At 49.5% G+C, this 19260-nt stretch overlaps 1 protein-coding gene across 14 annotated transcripts in view; it reads left to right on the forward strand.

Moving 5' to 3' along the window:
* ARAP1 (ArfGAP with RhoGAP domain, ankyrin repeat and PH domain 1) overlaps positions 1-19260 on the forward strand; it is a 135669-nt gene that overhangs the window by 74667 nt on the left and 41742 nt on the right. For 9 of the 14 annotated variants that reach the window (XR_009557523.1, XM_060273980.1, XM_060273982.1 and 6 more), the window contains 8 exons: positions 1155-1316; positions 2617-2740; positions 3959-4079; positions 4836-5041; positions 6145-6251; positions 7137-7336; positions 8415-8500; positions 15722-15904. Coding sequence is in view for 13 of the 14 variants with exons in the window: in XM_060273980.1 (XP_060129963.1) it covers positions 1155-1316; positions 2617-2740; positions 3959-4079; positions 4836-5041; positions 6145-6251; positions 7137-7336; positions 8415-8500; positions 15722-15904 (1189 nt within the window). In the remaining variant the exon portion in view is untranslated. The remainder of the gene's footprint in view (positions 1-1154; positions 1317-2616; positions 2741-3958; positions 4080-4835; positions 5042-6144; positions 6252-7136; positions 7337-8414; positions 8501-15721; positions 15905-19260) is intronic. The other 5 variants (XM_060273978.1, XM_060273979.1, XM_060273977.1 and 2 more) reach the window with 4 other exon arrangements.

Here is a 19260-nt window from a genome sequence, read left to right on the forward strand (position 1 = left end):
GAGCGTTTAGCATCTCTGGTACCATGGGATGCTCTTCCAGCAGAGATGCAACAGGCAATTTTGTTTCGACTTCCAGGCATCCCTGGGAGATTTGTTATGTGGACAGGCCTACGCAGTTGTTTAAATACGTCCTGGAATAGCCCGTCGTTCAAGCCATTTGACTGGCAATGCCCATCAGCTTTTTTTGTGGGAGGCCCCTAGGAGTTGGCTCCCACGCCCCCAGCCCTCGAGATGTCCTTCAGTTTCTCAGGAGGTTTGTGGGTGTTAACTTTGCAGCCAACTCTCCGAGGGGTCCTCTGTGGATTTTGCTAGTGACTCATCCCAGGGGCCTTCTTTGTAGTTAGTGGCCCTGTTTTCCGGAAGAGGGTGCTCAGCAGGGCTTGCTGGAATGGTGACAGACTATTTATGACCCACGGGGGGGGGGGGGAATCTAAGGAAGGGGGGGAAGAGGCTGCTGTTTCCCAAACATGCTTTTGCAATGCAAATGGGGAGGAAGTGGAGTGTATTTCAAACTTTGCTCTCTTGCATCACAATCCTGGGATGAGAACAGAAAGCAATTTGGGATTTGGAAAACGGGGTTTTTATTTTCGCAATATAATTGCATTGGCAGGCGCATAGTGAATGGGCACCAAAAAACAGTTTCATCTATTTATCGTGTTTCTTTCCCGCGTGATCCTCTAAGGATGCGTCGGACATTCGGGTTCCAAATCACATTTGCAAACCGGAACACTCGCTTCCGGGTTTGTGGTGTTCGGAAGCCCAAAATGTTTAGTTGCAAGGCGTTCGGGAACCCAGGTATGACTACGCTATATATATATATGTACACACACCCCCGGATGTCTGACACGGCTTCCGCGGCTTCCGATTGAGTGCAGGAAGCTCTTGCAGCTAATCAGAAGGCACTCCTTGGTTTTTGAACGTTTTTGGAAGTCGATCAGACTTCCGGAATGGATTCCGTTCAAGAATCAAGGTACGGCTGTATATACACGACACCCTTTCTCCTCCTCCCTCCAAAGACAGTGGGTATCCATGCCAGTTTTTTAAATACTGTGAGTAGATCACAGTCTCTTGGGAGTTGGACGTGCCTGATCTAGACCAACCTCCCCCCCCCCCCCTGCAAGGCCTGATGTGTCCCCCCTCCTTTGTCTCCACAGCAGCAACCACTGGAATGACTGCGGGCTGAACTCGTACGCCGGCAGCGCTCTGTCCTTTGGCGCCTTGAGCCTCCACGCTGACGGGATGAACAGGACAGACTCGCCCTCTCAGCTCTCGCCCGTCGTCAAGGCGGGCTGGCTGGATAAGAACCCGCCGCAGGGGTGAGCAAACCAAAATTGGGCCTCCCCTGCAAAAGCCTCCTGCAGGGCCGATGGGAGTTGTAGTCCCAAAACACCCAGCAGGTTGGCAATGGCTGCCCTTGTGATAACGTGGGCCTGGTTTTATTAAGACGCTGATCTGCTTCAAGCCCAGTGTGTTTGTTTGGGCTCGTCCACATTCCCGTTCGTCCCACGATTTCCAGGCACGGGGTCAAGAGATTTTTCTTTTGCCCCACTGCTCCCCATCCTCCCGGGGGGGGAACGCTGTTTACCGCTGAATCGGGACCAACAACAATCTTCAGAAAAAACCATATCTTCCAAGTCTCCCGTATACCCCGGGAAATCCCCGTTTTCCCAGCTGTTACTAGCTGAAAAAACGGATTTTTTTGTTTCCCCCCGGTTTATTCTGGCGCGGCGGCCATTTTGGAACTGGGCAAAGCAGCATCAAAAGTCACTTCTGAGCATGCTCCGCCCAGTTCCAAAATGGCGGCAGCGCTATTTCCGGTCTGCTACTTTCGGCCCGGTCCCTTATTTCTCCGACAGAAACTTGGCAGGTATGGAAAAAACCCTGATGGATGTTTGCCCCTTTTCAGCGGGAAAGTGTCTGGGCAAAAGAAAAACCGATTGGAGGCAAATCCGCTTACTCCTTAATTGGACAGGTAGCATTGTGGCCTGGCACTGCCCCCCCCGCCCCCCCTGGGTGCAATCCCCATGATCTTCAGAGGAAGGGCGGTATACAAATTTAATAATTATTAATAATAATGATTGCCCTTTCTGGTGCACTGGGTATACCAGACAGTTTTCAAAACCGCTTTTGTGTTCTTGAGCGTTCTAAGATGCTTTGTTAAGTTTCTCAATGGGGGCTGTAGTTCCATAGTCTATCCCCGCAAGGCTCTAGAGTTGAGTCGGCAGGTCTTTCCCCAATATTGTGCCGCTATTTTTCCAGCTGCGGACATGAAAAAGAGTAGCGGGCCCTAAAATGCATATGGGCGTCTACAAACAGATTTAACAATGCCAGCCTTGGATCAGGTTGCATCGCCTGTCCAATAACAGAAGAAACTTCTTTCAAGACAATTTTATTTTATTTCATAAAAATTATATATCCCGCTTGACTGCAAATAACCACAAAGCGGTTTACGAAAAGGGATTCGTCTCCAAAATGATCCCGCAGTTTCCGTATGGTTGTAAGCTGCTTTGGGTTGTCTTGGGCAGGATAAAGCGACAAACAGATTTAATAAATGATAATAAAATAACGGGGTGGGAATCCTGCCACTCATTGAGCGCCTGATTTTACCTCCTTAAGGACCACACTGCTGACCCACAGAGCACCCCAGCTAACAGTCTTTTCCGGCTCCAGGTCCTATATCTACCAGAAGCGATGGGTGAAATTGGATAGCGACAACCTCCGCTACTTTGACAGTGAGAAGGTGAGAGGGGAAAAGATAGGTCCACGTGGAGCGTAGTTAGACTGTGGAACTCCCTGCCACAAGAGGCAGGGATGTCCGCCCGTTTGGATGGCTTTGAAAGAGGGTTGGACAAATTCATGGAGGAGGGGAAAACAATACAAAAAACCCCTTTGACTCCCCACCCCCTTTGTGGATCCTTCGGTTACAATCCCCCCCGCATCTCCTTTATAATTCCAATTTTTAATAAATCCTTAAGTGTCCCTTAGTTAAAAATTTTAACTCCCAAGTTTTAAATCAATCCTGCTAATGAATTTAATTGTTCCAATATTTTTTCCAATAAATTACAGTGGTGCCTCGCTTAACAAACGCCCCGTAAGACAAAATTTTCGCTTAAAGAAAGGATTTTTCTAGCGGAGGTTGCTTCGCTAGACAAATTCGTTTTACAAAAAATTCGTCTAGCGAATCGCGGTTTCCCATAGGAATGCATTGAAATTCAATTAATGCGTTCCTATGGGCAATTTTTTTAAAAAAAAATATTCAATGCATTCCTATGGGATTCGCTAGACAAATTTTTCGTTATAAGAATAGACCCGTGGAACGAATTAAATTTGTCTAGTGAGGCACCACTGTATATACTTGCCCCGTTCTTTATTAAAAATGGATTTCTAATTCTTCCCGTTAGTTTGGCCATTTCGGTGTGGTCTATTAATTTCATCTGCCTTCATTCTGCACCAATTTTGTGCCCTAGCTCAGCCCCCCCCCACCTGCAGGATACATTTAAATCAGTACCAGCCATCGCTTCCCCCAAAGAGTGCTGGGAAGTGTGGTTCATTACGGGGGCTTAGAGTCGCTAATATAGGCTTGCCATATTCCAAAAAGTGAAAATCTGGACAGAACAGAAAATAATTGTTTTGAGCTATTTTTAAGGCTCCCCTCCCAAAAAAATACTAAGAATTAAATACCGAGTGCCTCGCTTGGTCCCCTTATTTCCCATTGTGCCAGTCTCCTGCCCCTGAAGAAGTGCTGAGAAACTGGCGGCTGAGTTTTGCTTTTTCCTCTGCCCTCCTCATCCCTCTTTCCTTGTGTGTGTGTGTGTGTGTGTGTGTGTCACGTTGCATTTCTGTAGATTGCGAGCCTGCAGGTAGGGGCCGCCTCACTTTGAGTGTACAGAAGCCACGCTCTGAATGATTCATCACGATAATACGTTCTGTTGACCAACCTCTCTGTCAAATGTTGCAGGATGTTTACTCCAAACGCCTCATCCCCATATGCTGTATTACCCGTGTGGCCAGTATCGGGGACCAGAAATTTGAGGTGATCACCAACAACCGGACCTTTGCTTTCCGGGCGGAGAGTGATGGTAGGTGAGAATCCCCTCCCTTCCTCCCTCTCTTACAATGCTATTAAATTTCCTGTTTTACAATTTAAAATACTCCTTAAAATATCAACGACTTCCCTTCTTCTCTTTCCATGGTTCATTTTACATATCATAAACCCCTGCGTATTTTACAAAAAAACTATACCATCCACTATTCTAATATTGCATGCACCAAAACTTATTTGCACTGTTGAATCTCTCTTAATGCTGCCAGCGTTTTCAGCTGTACACAGTTATTTCCCATATATTCAATAAACGTTTCCCAATCTTCTCTAAACGTATGTTCTTCCTGTTCTCTTATTCTAGTGTTAAGTCTGCAAGCTGCACATATTCTGTCAGTTTAAGTTGCCATTCTTCTTTGGTTGAGAACTTAGCCGTTTTTCATTTTTGGGCTAACAAAACACGGGCTGCAGTAGTGGCATACATAAATAACCTTTTTTGACACCTGCGAATTTCAGTCTGAATTATCCCCAACAAAAAGGACTCTGTTTACATTTAAACCTCCCCCCCCAATTAATTATGGATTATTTCCATAATCCAAAAGAGAGAATTTCTTAATATAGTAAAACTGTGGAACTCCCTGACACAGGAGGCAGTGATAGCCACCTAGATTCTCTGATTCCTCCTCCCCTGCTGGGAGAACATTATACATGCGACACCCCCCCCCCCCAAGTCGTGCCGCCTGAGAACGGTTCTGTTTCGTTCCTCTAAATACCAACGTTATCTCCTGCGCTGCAGCGGATCGCAACGAGTGGATCAGGGCCCTTCAGAAGATAGTGGACGAGAAGAAGTCGAGGTGTTTGGAAAGAGCGTCCGTCTTCCAGGTGCCCAGCGGCAGTTTTGACTCCATGGACAAGAGCGGCCTCTTGGAGCTGCGGGGATTTAAAAACAGGCTATACGTTGTGGTGGCCGGGGAGAAAGTTTTCCTCTACAAGAACGCAGAGGTGCGTATGCGCCACAAGTGTGCTTGCTCATAGTGCCTGATTGAACTATGGAACTCCCTGCCTCAGGAGGCCGCCAATTTGGATGGCTTCAAAAGAGGATTGGACTAATTCATAGAAGAGGAGAGGGCTATCGAGGGCTCCTAGCTAGGATGGCTGTCCTCTGCCTCCACGGCCTGAAGCAGCAGTGGTTCTGAATTTGGGTTGCTGGAAACTGCAAGAGGGGAGAGGGCTCTTGGGCTCGGATCCTGCTTGCTGGTTTTCATTGGAGGTTTCTGGTTGGTTGCTGTGGAAGCCGGACGCTGGAACAGTCTCCTTCGGGAGGTGATAGAATCTCCTTCCTCGGAGGTTTTTAAGCAGAGATGGGATGCCCCTTCATTGAATGGGGTTGAACTAGTTGACCTCAAGGGGATCCTTCCAACTCTGCAATTCAATAATAATAATAATAATAGTACTACAGTGGACACTGATCCATGCAGGAGGAACGTGATCTGTGCAGGAGGAACATTTGCAACCTGCAGCGTTTGCACACGCACGGGTTGCAATTCGGTGCTTCTGTGCATGCACAAAGCACAATTTTGCATTTCTGCGCATGCGCGCGCACCAAGACCCAGAAGTAACCCGTTCCGGTACTTCTGGGTTCGGCGCGGAGCACAACCTGAAAAGACGCAACCTGAAGCGGCTGTAACCCGAGGTGTTACTGTAATAATAATTTATATCCAGCCCATCTGGCTGGGTTTCCCTAGTCACTCTGGGCGGCTTCCAACAGAAAATTAAAAGCACAATGAAATGACAAACATTAAAAGCTTCCCTAAATAGGGCTGCCTTCAGATGTCTTCTGAAAGTCAGATAGTTGTTTATTCCTTTGACATCTGATGGGAGAGCGTTCCATGGGGAGGGAGCCACCACCAAGAAGGCCCTCTGCTTGGTTCCCTGTAGCTTTGCTTCTCGCAGGGAGGGAACCGCCAGAAGGCTCTCAGAGCTGGACCTCAGTGTCCGGGATGAACGATGGGGGTGGAGACGGTCCTTCAATCGTGAAACCATTTTCCAATCCAGTACGGATTGCGATGGAGGCCTCACTTTCAATTCTTGTGCCCTCGGCTTAGGACTTCCGCCTGGGCATCGGGATCACCTACATCGAAATGAATGTGGGCAATGTCAAGGATGTGGACAGAAGGGGCTTTGACTTGACCACACCCTACCGGATCTTCAGGTAATGACAGGTGCTGACTCAGAAAGTCCTCATCCTGCCCCTGTGTGTTTTGGGGAGGGCTGAGCTCCATCTCTGATATCTTGCGGTCGTTGAAACTTCTGGGCCCCAGTTGCTGGAAATCGCAGGAAGGGAGAGTCCTCCGGGCCTCGGATCCTGTTTGGCATTTCCCATCAAGGTTGACCACAGTGAGAATAGAATGCCGGACAAAATGGGCAGCCTATTCTTGCATAGTTATGTTTCATCCTTGCAGAACTCGGAAGGAAGGGAGCATGGGACCCAAACCAGAATTTGCTGGCTGTGACCCACCTGCTGCCAGTTCTGGCCGCTGCTCCTGTTTAGCCTCCATCAGTTCCACTTCCAGATAATAATAATAATAATAATAATAATAATAATAATAATAATAGTAATAATATATTATTTATACCCCACCCATCTGGCTGGGTTTCCCCAGTTTAATTTATTAAACATTAAGTTTAATTTATTAAACATTAAAGCTTCCCTAAACAAGGCTGCCTTTAGGTGTTTTCTGAATGTCAGGTAGTTGTTCATCTCCCTGACCTCCGATGGAAGGGTGTTCCACAGGGCGGGTGCCACTACTGAGAAGGCCCTCTGTCTGGTTCCCTGTAACCTCGCTTCTCGCAGGGAGGGAACCGCCGGAAGGCCCTCGGAGCTGGACCTCAGTGTCCGGGCAGAACGATGGGGGTGGAGATGCTCCTTCAGGTCTACTGGGCTGAGGCCGTTTAAGGCTTTAAAGGTCAGCACCAACACTTTGAATTGTGCTCGGAAACATACTGGGAGCCAATGTAGGTTCCTCCCCTCAGTCCTAGATTATCACACAGGATTGATCCTCAATCCCTAACCCACTGCTCTTCTTGCCTTTCCCAGCTTCATTGCAGAATCCGACCAGGAGAAGGAGGAATGGGTGGAGGCTATGCAACAGTCCATCGCCGAGGCGCTTTCCAACTTCGAGGTGGCTGAGAGGATTTGGAAGGTGGAAGAAAACTGCTTCTGCGCTGACTGTGGCTCCCCAAAACCTGACTGGGGCTCCATCAACCTCTGTGTGGTCATCTGCAAGAGATGCGCAGGTAAGGAACGGTTTGTTTCTCTTCCTTCCCGGTTGAACTGTGGAACTGTGGCTTTAAAAGAGGGTTAGGCAAATTCATGGTGGAGGAGAGGCTACCAGTGGCTGCTAGCCAGGATGGCTATTCTCTGCCTCTGCAGTCGGAGGCAGCCATCCCCCTGGATCCAAATAATTTCAGCAGTAGAAAGTATAAAAAGGTAACAGATGAGCAGAAGCAGATATGGACTGATGAAAATATGCAGCAGAGTAGGTTTTGGCAGGTGGTGCTGTGGTTAAACCACTGAGCCCAGGGCTTGCCGATCAGAAGGTCGGCAGTTCGAATCCCTGAGACGGGGTGAGCTCCCGTTGCTTGGTCCCAGCTCCTGCCAACCTAGCAGTTCGAAAGCACGTCAAAATGCAAGTAGATAAATAGGTACCGCTACAGCGGGAAGGTAAATGGCGTTTCCGTGTGCTGCTCTGGTTTGCCAGAAGCGGCTTTGTCATGCTGGCCACATGACCTGGAAGCTATACGCCGGCTCCCTCGGCCAATAATGCGAGATGAGCGTGCAACCCCAGAGTCGGTCACGACTGGACCTAATGGTCAGGGGTCCCTTTACCTTTACCTTATCATGGAAGGGGGGAAGGGAAGTTTGAATACTGTCATTATGTGTTGTTGGAAAATTATAAATATAACTATCTTTTTAAAAGCAAGGCTTCTCAAATCCCATTTTTAGAAGCCGCAGGAGGAGAGAGTTGCTCTTGTGTTCGGATCCTGTTTCCTAGTTTTCCACAGGCATGGGTAATCTAGACTTGAAAGTCCCGAACCCTGCAACCTTTCCATATGGGGGTGTCGCTCAGCTTTCAAAAAGTATAATTATAGCTGAAGCACTTTTACAAGTGTATCTCTTCTGCCCCTTTGCAGCCTCTCTTTCACTTAGGCGATGTTGCTCCTCGCAAGTGTATAGAGCGAGAAACTGAGGCGCGAAGCTGTTCTTGAGGTCGGCGAGTGGGGAAGACCTCCCTGCCTCGGGTCAGGCCTCCGCACTGTGATTTTGGAACGCGGCACCTTTAAAAAAAACCTGTTTCTATCCTTCCCGACACAGGAGAACATCGCGGGCTTGGACCCAACGTCACCAAAGTACGGAGCCTCAAGATGGACAAGAAAGTCTGGACGGAGGAGCTGATTGAGGTGGGGAATTAAGGGGCTGGAAAGCAGCAATGGGAACTTGCGACCACATGTCCCAGGGAAGCTCTAATATCATAGAATCATAGAATCATAGAATCATAGAGTTGGAAGAGACCACAAGGGCCATCCAGTCCAACCCCCTGCCAAGCAGGAAACACCATCAAAGCATTCCTGACAGATGGCTGTCAAGCCTCTGCTTAAAGACCTCCAAAGAGGGAGACTCCACCACACTCCTTGGCAGCAAATTCCACTGCCGAACAGCTCTTACTGTCAGGAAGTTCTTCCTAATGTTTAGGTGGAATCTTCTTTCTTGTAGTTTGAATCCATTGCTCCGTGTCCGCTTCTCTGGAGCAGCAGAAAACAACCTTTCTCCCTCCTCTATATGACATCCTCTTACCGGTATATATTTGAACATGGCTATCAGATCACCCCTTAACCTTCTCTTCTCCAGGCTAAACATACCCAGCTCCCTAAGCCGTTCCTCATAAGGCATTGTTTCCAGGCCTTTGACCATTTTGGTTGCCCTCTTCTGGACACGTTCCAGCTTGTCAGTATCCTTCTTGAACTGTGTTCATCTGTATCATCTGTATTTATTTATGACAGTAGTATTAGGAGTTCCAGGTGACACCCCTGCAAGTGAGTGGCTGGCCCAAGGCCACCCCATGAGCTTTCATGGCGGAGTGGGGATTTGAACCCCGGTCTCCCAGGTCCTAGTCCGACGCTCTAACCACTATGTGATGCTGCCATTCTTCTGCATTTTCGAAAGGGTGATAATTTTGGGAGCAAGTTGCAGGAAAGTGGGCAACAAGGGTCTTAAGCGTTGGACCTAGGGCAGGATGATCAGTCTTCCTCCACGAGGATTTCTACTCTTCCTCCCTTCACCAGTCCGGAAGCCGCCTTCTGGGTTAGCTATAGTTTCCGAGTCACCTTCAAAGGGAGCCCCACAGAGAGCGCATTGCAGTAGTCCAAGCGGGAGATAACCAGTAACAGCAACAACGCCCTCAACGAAACCCCCAGCCCATGATAAGCTCTGTTTTAAAAAGCCAGTCCCTGCCTGCTGTCTCATGTTTGGAAAGGCATGGCACAAAAGGAAAAAAGGGATGAGGAGGGTAGAGGAAAACAAACTGACATGCACCTCATCAGAAGCTGCTTCTGAAAGGGGGTGGTTAGGAGGCAGAGGCAAAGAGGGTTTTTTGGTTGGGTTCACTCCTGTTTGGAAGAAGGCGAAACTCTTCTTCACTCTCCGCAGGCTCATTTGCTAGAACAGGGGTTCCCAACTAAATTTTCTCAAGGACCCCACATCGAGCTGCTATTGTGACAAGGACCCCCATTAATTTGTTTAGAGATGGTTCCTGCACTGCAGGGGGTTGGACTAGATGACCCTTGTGGTCTCTTCCAACTCTATGATTCTAACCCCAAGGCAGCTGTTTTCAAAATACTTTTGTGCACCTACAAACCTTAGATTTCAGGTAGGTAGCCGTGTTTGTCTGACGTAGTCGAAACAAAATAAAAAAAATTCCTTCCAGCAGCACCTTAAAGACCAACTAAGTTTTTTATTTTGGTATGAGCTGCTGGAAGGAATTTTTTTACTTAGATTTCAGCAAGGCAGCTCATAGCTCTCCTGTAGTGGTACAGCTGCCTGAGAATCAGATCGACATTAGTATTTATGATATCATACAGTAAATAGTTTTAATAGTTGGTGGAAATGCATGTGCAAATTAACATAAAAACACCCTGTCATAGGAGAACAGCCACAGAAGAAAATATAAACTTCCTGGTTACAAGTAAAAACACAGAATACATTTTTTAAACCTTCTTGGCGTTCAAACTTTTTCTGTACGGCTCAGGAGCAGCAATGGAAGATGGAAGAAGTGCTCACTTTGAAGGCGAACTCATCTTCTTCCATTCCCAGGAAAGGGGGGCACTGGGCTCCCTTTTGCTCCTCCTGCCCCTTCGGGAGAGTCTCCTGCAGAGGGTCGGGAGCTACCAGGGAAGAGGAGAGTGATGCGGGGCCGGGAAGAGCTTTGCGCTCTGTCTGCTACTGGCGGGAGCTGAGGCACGCAGCTGGCGGGTGGGAGGGAGGCCGCGGAGCCGCCGCCGCCGCCGCGCGCGCCAGGCCGTGCATTGCAGCCTCTGCGAGGACCAAAGGCAGCCGAACCGGCACGCAGCCCCCGAAGGCCCTGGCGGGGAAGGGCGCTCCCTCGTCCCCATCATCCCCAAGGGAGCCAGGACGGAGGCGCGCGCCAGGAAATGTCCTCTCGGGCGCGACGGGGCGCGGCGCTGTATTCCTCCGCACACTCCCACGCTCCGGTTCGCTCTTCCTGCCGGCCAGCCTTCCCCTCCCTCGCCTGGGCGGAGACTTCTTTCCTGCCCCTTCTGATTGGCTGCCCCTTCTGATTGGCGCTTCCTGCAGCCAATCAGTAGCCGTGCTGAACTACGCCCTCCCTGCGGACGCGGGAAGCAGCCCCAGGCAGCGCTGGGCAGCGGTGCGGACCCCTCTGGCATAGCTCGCGGACCCCTGGGGGTCCGCGGACCACCTGTTGGGAAACACTGTGCTAGAAAAGGGGCCTAAAGGAGATCCCAGAGTATTGATGCAAGGAATTAATTGGTGGAGAGCAAAAAAGCAAGGAATCCAGAAGGATGCGCACTCTCTGCAAAGGGGGTTGGGTTGGATGACCCCTGGGGTCCCTTCCAACTCTACAATCCTATGATTCTATGGCCATTTTGTTGTGAAGAAGTGCCAGGATGGTGCAGTGGTTAGCGTGTCTGAGTAGGGCCTGGGAGACCAGGGTTCAAATCCCTACACCCATGAAGCTCCCTGGGTGTCAAGGTCCCTCCCTCTCAGCCCAACCTACTTTGCAGGGTTGTCGTGAGGGTAAACTGAAGAGGTGTAGAACTCTGTACATCGCCTTGAGTTCCTCGGAGAACAAAGTCAGGTATAAAGACAAAGTAATGATGACGACAAAGGTCCGCATAGCATAGTCCGTATAGTTAAAGCTATGGTTTTCCCAGTAGTGATGTATGGAAGTGAGAGCTGGACCATCAAGAAGGCTGATCGCCAAAGAATGGATGCTTTTGAATTATGGTGCTGGAGGAGACTCTTGAGAGTCCCATGGACTGCAAGAAGATCAAACCTCTCCATTCTTAAGGAAATCAGCCCTGAGTGCTCCCTGGAAGGACAGATCGTGAAGCTGAGGTTCCAATACTTTGGCCATCTCATGAGAAGAGAAGACTCCCTGGAAAAGACCCTGATGTTGGGAAAGATGGAGGGCACTAGGAGAAGGGGACGACAGAGGACGAGATGGTTGGACAGTGTTCTGGAAGCTACGAACATGAGTTTGACCAAACTGCGGGAGGCAGTGGAAGACAGGAGTGCCTGGCGTGCTCTGGTCCATGGGGTCAGAGTTGGACACGACTAAACGACTAAACAACAACAACAATGATGATGATTTGAACCAAGGAGCTTTTCCTCTTCCTTAAAGCCCTTTGACTTTGGACCTTGGCCCAGGATGGGCCAATTGGCTTTGTACATTCTGCCTTCATTTCTCAAAAACCAAGGCTGCTTTAAACCTCAGAGATGCACCAATGCTTCCACACGAGGGCAGAGTTTTCACAAGAGAGCAGCTCTGCGCAGAGTGTCTTTGGGAAATCTTGGAGAGAGCCACTCTCCTTTTCTGGAGCCGGTTTGCAAGCTCATTTTCCTGCAGCCTGGGCCCCCAAAGAGAGAGCCACCCTTTTAACCCACCCCATCTGGCAAATGCAGAAAAGGCTGCTCTTATCCAGGGCTTTAAAGGTCAGCACCATACCCTTAGAATTGTGCTCGGAAACATCCTGGGAGCCAGTGAAGATCCTTGAGGACCATGAGTTACATGGTCCCAGTCACCAGTCCGGCAGCCGCCTTCTGGGTTAGCTGTAGTTTCCGAGTCACCTTCAAAGGGAGTGCATTGCAGTAGTCCAAGCGGGAGATAACCACTAACAGCAACAACGCCCTCAACAAAACCCTCAGCCCATGATAAGATCTGTTTTAAAAAGCCAGTCCCTGCCGGCTGTCTCATGTTTGGAAAGACATGGCACAAAAGGAAAAAAGGGATGAGGAGGGTAGAGGAAAACAAACTGGGTATAGATCACTTTCCTGACAGTGCTTGGGCACATCTAGTCTCAGTCCCTCGGCGAGATGGCAGCTCCTGAATTTCCCCATAGTTTAACCCAGCTCCTGAATTTCCCCATACGTAGTTTAACCCAACCTGGATATTTTGGACTGCCGCGCCAGACAATTAGGATGCGGTGGGATAATGATTTGGATGCGTTTTCCGGACACCACTGGCTTATTTATTCGAAATTCCCATCCTCGCTTAAACTTCCAGCTGGGGCTGATGGGAGTTGTAGGCAGTATGGTGTAGTGGTTAGAGTGATGGATTTGGACCTGGGAGAGACCAGGGTTCAAAGCCCCACTTGGCCTCGGAGCTCAGTGGGTGTGACGTTGGGGGCCAGCTCCTGCCTCTCCGCCTAACCTACCTCGCAGGGTTGTTATGGGGACTTAGTGAGGAGGGGGAGCTCCGGGCAGAAAGAGGCAGGATAAATGCAGTAAATAAATAGTAGTCCGAAATAGCTGGAGGCTGGTATGGGGGTGTAGGAAAATGAGGAAGCCGTTCCTTTAAGATTCAGTTTTAGGTCCACTTTAATCAAGTCCTGCCCTTTTTCAGCACATAGTTAAACTATGGAACTCACTGCTTCAGGAGTCAGTGATGGTCACCAACTTGGAAAGCTTTAAAAGAGATTTAGACCAAAATCTGGAAGAGGAGGAGACTAACAATGACTGCTGATCCTCCCTGGTTTGTACAGTCCACCTCCACAATCAGAGGCAATACCCTTATCGTTCATTATTGTTATTTGTTGCATTTATATATTACCGTTTCCCGGCAAGGAGCTCAAGCTGGGACACGTGACTCTTCCGCTCCCCATTATATCCTCCCAACAACCCTGTGAGGTGGGCAAGCCTGAGAGACAGTGACTGGCCCCCAAGGTCACACTCAGTGAGCTTCATGGCTGAGGGGGAGGATTTGAACTCTGCTCTGCCAGGTCCTAATCCGAAACCCCAACCATTACTCCACACTGTCTCTACCAGGAATGCTTCTCAATGCCAGTTGCTTGGAAATAGCAGGAGGGGAGAGAGCTGCTCTTGGGAACAGGATGCTGGACTGAAGGGGGGGGGGCAAGCTCTTCTAATACTCCTCTACCCCCAGTTACAATTCATGTCACATATAACCCCTGCAACAAATATCAACAACCTCAGATATGCAGATGACACAACCTTGATGGCAGAAAGTGAGGAGGAATTAAAGAACCTTTTAATGAGGGTGAAAGAGGAGAGCGCAAAATATGGTCTGAAGCTCAACATCAAAAAAACCAAGATCATGGCCACTGGTCCCATCACCTCCTGGCAAATAGAAGGGGAAGAAATGGAGGCAGCGAGAGATTTTACTTTCTTGGGCTCCTTGATCACTGCAGATGGTGACAGCAGTCACGAAATTAAAAGACGCCTGCTTCTTGGGAGAAAAGCAATGACAAACCTAGACAGCATCTTAAAAAGCAGAGACATCACCTTGCCGACAAAGGTCCGTATAGTTAAAGCTATGGTTTTCCCAGTAGTGATGTATGGAAGTGAGAGCAGGACCATGAAGAAGGCTGATTGCCGAAGAATTGATGCTTTTGAATTACAGTGGAACCTCTATTTACGAACACCTCGGTTTACGAATTTTCGGTTTACGAACGCCGCGGACCCATCTGGAACGGATTAATTCACTTTCCATTACTTTCAATGGGAAAGTTCACTTCAGTTTATGAACAGACTTCCGGAACCAATTCCGGAACCAATTACACCCATGCTTCGGGTTAAGTACGCTTCAGGTTGAGTACTCCGCGGACCTGTCTGGAACGGATTAATCCACTTTCCATTACTTTCAATGGGAAAGTTCGCTTCAGTTTATGAACGCTTCAGTTTAAGTACTCTGTGGACCGTCTGGAGCAGATTAATCCACTTTCCATTACTTTCAATGGGAAGGTTCGCTCCAGTTTATGACTGCTTCAGTTTATGAACAGACTTCCGGAACCAATTGTGTTCATAAACTGAGGTACCACTGTATGGTGCTGGAGGAGACTCTTGAGAGTCCCATGAACTGCAAGAAGATCAAATCGATCCATTCTTAAGGAAATCAGCCTTGAGTGCTCACTGGAAGGACAGATCCTGAAGCTGAGGCTCTAATACTTTGGCCACCTCATGAGAAGAGAAGACTCCCTGGAAAAGCCCCTTATGTTGGGAAAGATGGAGGGCACTAGGAGAAGGGGACGACAGAGGATGAGATGGTTGGACAGTGTTCTCGAAGCTACGAACATGAGTTTGACCAAACTGCGGGAGGCAGTGCAAGACAGGAGTGCCTGGCGTGCTATGGTCCATGGGGTCACGAAGAGTCGGACACGACTAAACCACTAAACAACAACAAGCCCTGCATTTAGCTACGCTATTATTTATTTGCTAATGAATTGTGCAAAGAAAGGGTGCACCAAATCATCGCGATTTCATTTTACTGCCTCTAATTGTTCTCTTATATGCTCTAATCTGCCCTCATGCCTTCAAATGAGAATCAGGCAACAAATATTGCTAATGTTGCTGATGATAGTAAATTCTGGATGTTCTGAGGTCTTGGCAATGTGTCCCAACACATCCCAATGCTGCTGGGTGTGTCTGGCTGATCTCATCCCTCAGAAATGGCTGCCTGGCTTTTAATGTTAGGGCAGCTCCCAAGCGCTGTGAGGTTTAAGGTGCCCTGAGCTGAAATCATTTGTCTGCTTGGCTGTGCGCTTTTGACTGTATAGAGTCAAATCGCAGAATCATAGAGTTGGGACCATGAGGGTCTTCAAGTGACCAGGGATGTCCAGTAGGCCGATTGCGATCTATTGGTAGATTCCCCCGGGAGGGTTTAGGTAGATTGCGTTCGATCGCTGGGTCCCTTTCCTTAGTGTTGCTTAAATCTATTCCGTCCCCACTCCCAGCATCCCTGACCACTGGTCCTGCTAGCTAGGGATCATGGGAGTTGTAGGCCCAAAACATCTGGAGGGTCAAGGTGACTGGGTGACTCCATGAGGCCCAGAGCGGAGATGGATCAGGCAGGTGATGGATCAGGACCATGGCCAGCCTTCACACCCCTGCCCCTTTTGCCTCCTCAGCTTTTCCTGCAGATCGGTAACGCAGTGGCCAACCAGTTCTGGGCGGCCAACGTCCCCCCCAGCGAGGCAGTCCACCCCAGGAGCGACAGCCAGGAAAGGCGCCGCTTCCTCGTGGCAAAGTACAGAGAAGGGAAATACCGGCGCTACCACCCGCTCTTTGGCAACCAGGAAGAGCTCAACAAGGTGGGGCTTCTTATTCTTAGTCTTATTTATTTGCACAATTTGTATATTGCACAGAAGAATACCGAAGGAAAGCACGAAATGCATAATAAAAAAACAAAAGAAAAGCAAACCAAACCAAAAATCCCCCCACCCCTCCCACAACGCAGTTTAAAGGGCATCAGATGTCAATCTGCCAAATAATAAGGAGAATAATTTTTTATATTTGCACTCTGCCCAGCTGGGTCGCCCCAACCGCTCCGGGTGGCTTCCAGCACATAAAAAAAACATAGTACAGTCACACCTTGGTTCTCGAACGCCTTGTGACTCAGAACGTTTTGGCTCCCGAACACCGCAAACCTGGAAGTGACTGTTCCGGTTTGCGAACTACTTTTGGAACTGAACGTCCAATGGGGTTTCCGATTGGCTGCAGGAGCTTCCTGCAGCCAATCAGAAGCCGTGTTTGGTTTCCGAATGTTTTGGAAGTCGAATGGACTTCTGGAACAGATTCTGTTGGACTTCTAAGATATGGCTGTATATAAAGGTAAAGGGGCCCCTGACCATCAGGTCCAGTCGTGTCCGACTCTGGGGTTGCGGTGCTCATCTCGCTCTATAGGCTGAGGGAGCCGGCGTTTGTCCGCAGACAGCTTCAGGGTCATGTGGCCAGCATGACAAAGCCGCTTCTGGCGAACCAGAGCAGCGCACGGAAACGCCGTTTACCTTCCTGCCGGAGCGGTACCTATTTATCTACTTGCACTTTGACTTGCTTTAAAACTGCTAGGTGGGCAGGAGCTGGGACCGAGCAACGGGAGCTCACCCCGCCGCAGGGATTCGAACCGCCGACCTTCTGATCGGCAAGTCCTGGGCTCAGGGGTTTAACCCACAGCGCCACCTGGGTCCCATATATATGGCCTGGTTAAAAGGGAACGTTCTTGCCTGGCGCTAAAGGTGTAGAACAGGGGTCAGCAAACTTTTTAAGGAGCGGGCCGCTTCACCGCCCTTCAGACCTTGTGGCGGGCCAGACTGTGCGCACGTGCACACACGGCGGGGGGGGGGGCTTCTCTCTCCCCCCAGCCCCTCCCCTCTCACGCGTTCCTACCTCCTGCGGTTGGGAGGGAACCGGCGGTGGGGGTGGCACCTCTCCTTTCCGGGCCAGCTTTACCAGGCGCCAGGCATGGGGCCAGCGGGCGCACCAAGCTCCAGCCGAAGCCCCGTGACGCGCCCGTCAATATGCCCGCAGCACGGCCATGGACAGAGAGGCTGGCGGGCGGGTGGCAAGTCTGGGTCGCACCTCAACGCGTGGGGGTGGCGAGGCTTCGGATTGGGTTGCACCAATCAAAGCAAGCTCCCCTCCTCTGCAGGGCGGGGAGAAGCCAGGAGGAGGGAAAAAGGTGTTGCCACGGTATGTGGGTGTGTGGGGCAAAGGCACCCCCCAAAATTGCAAAAAATAAATAAATGGCGCAGCCCAAACGATCACACTGATCGAAGCAGCTATTCCAGGACTGTCTGCGGGCCGGATCCAGAGGGCAATTGGGCCTGATCCGGCCCACGGGCTTTAGTTTGCCGACCCCTAGTACAGAAGGACGGCACCAGTCGAGCCTCGCTGGGGAGAGCATCCCACAAACGGGGAGCCATTACAGAAAAGGCCCTGTTCTCGTGTTGCCACCTTCTAGACCTCTCAGGGAGAAGGCACATGAAGAAGGGCCTCCGAAGATGATCTCCGGGTCGGTTCATGTGGCAAGTGGCGGTTCTGAGCCGTTTAAGGCCGGTTTCTGGATAGGGAGGGCGAAGGTTAAGAAGTTGGTCCCCCAGGCCTGTGCATCTCAGGCAGAGTTGGACCGGCACGCTGTCATCTGGATAGTAGAAGGGGGGGGCGGGTGTGTGTGTGTGGAACTGCTTCCGCTTGTGGCTTTCGCCTCCTGCACCAGATCCGGTTCTGGGCGAGACGCCCAGAATGGCGTCCAAGCAACAAGGAAATTTGTGCATAGATTGTAGGAGCTGGGCGAAGAGGAATGAATTGCAGTGTTTTGTCTCGTGGTGCACAATGCCTCTGGGCATGTGCGGAGTGCCTTTCCCTCACCTCCAAAGCTGAGTTTAAATATCTTCTTTTAACGGGACAACAACAAGGAAATCCCTACCATTTCCCCCATGGTTATTAGTATTAGTATTTTTAGTAATAGTATCGCTATTCTTTCTTCTGCAATTGGTTCCCCTTTCCCCACCCCCATTCCCAGAGCAGGAGATTAATGCATCAGATTTTCCCATAAACCAATCTGTGCAGTCCTCAGGGTCTTGCATTTGAGCATTTTATAAAAGGGGGGGGCATATTTCAACAAAACTGCCTGCGTCAGATGGCATCATTCAGAGCATGTTTGGGGGGGTAGGACTAGATGAGCCCTGGGGGTCCCTTCCAACACTGCTTCATTCTCTGCTTCTAAGTGTATGAGGCCGCTTCCTGTGTTCCTGCTGCAAGGGTGTGCAGTGAGCCATTTTATGGCTGTGGAAAGCCGGCGCCTCTCCCCTATTTATTTTTTCTTCGGAAATGTCCTGGCCCCAGAGAGCTGTCAGGAAGCTGTGAAGGAATGCGCGAAAGAAGCTGGAATCGTTTGAACATCCCTTGCAAGCTCAGTCGCTTGACCTGCTGGGATTTTTAAACACATCCTCCTCCTCCTCCTCCTCTTCTTCTCATCATCATCATCATCATCATTGTACGCTGCTTTCCCGCTTATGGGCTTAGTGAGCAAGACTTCCGGGACGTTTGCTTTCATGGTCTGGGGGTGACCGACCTTTTTTTTATTGCAAATTGGTGGGCGCAATCGGAATTGCTTAGTTCAGAGAGAAGGCAAGGAAGAGGCGACATGAAATGGGTAGAATCAGGCACGGCGTGGGCAAAGTCTTATTATTATTATTATTATTATTATTATTATTATTTATTAAAGGTTTACAAAGATATGTGCAATGTCTCTCATAACATTTTTACAAATCAGTTTCAATTGTTGAGACATTGGGGAGGAAAGGGGAAGAGAGGTAGATGGGGGGGAAGACCTGCCAGAAGTAAACATGGACCAGTGGTACCAAACAGTATGGGAAACAGCCTTACTAGAAAAATGAACCCATAAGTTGAAACTGACACGGGGACAAATAGAAGAAGACGGCTTCAAAGTCTTATTATTTGGCAAGGGAATCTTTGGACCAATTTATTCTTTATTATCCCTTTGGAGCTGCGCTGTGTCTTTCAGACTTTAGTTCTTCTGGGCTGGGACGCTTGATGCTTTCAACATTGGGTTCTTTGCTTTCCTCCTTTTTGTGACAATCCCTCTTCCCTGCTAAATACAGTGGTACCTTGGTTCTCAAACCTAATCCGTTCCGGAATCCGTTCC

The sequence above is a fragment of the Zootoca vivipara genome, chromosome 4, assembly GCF_963506605.1.
Source record: "Zootoca vivipara chromosome 4, rZooViv1.1, whole genome shotgun sequence".
Lineage (NCBI taxonomy): Eukaryota > Metazoa > Chordata > Lepidosauria > Squamata > Lacertidae > Zootoca > Zootoca vivipara.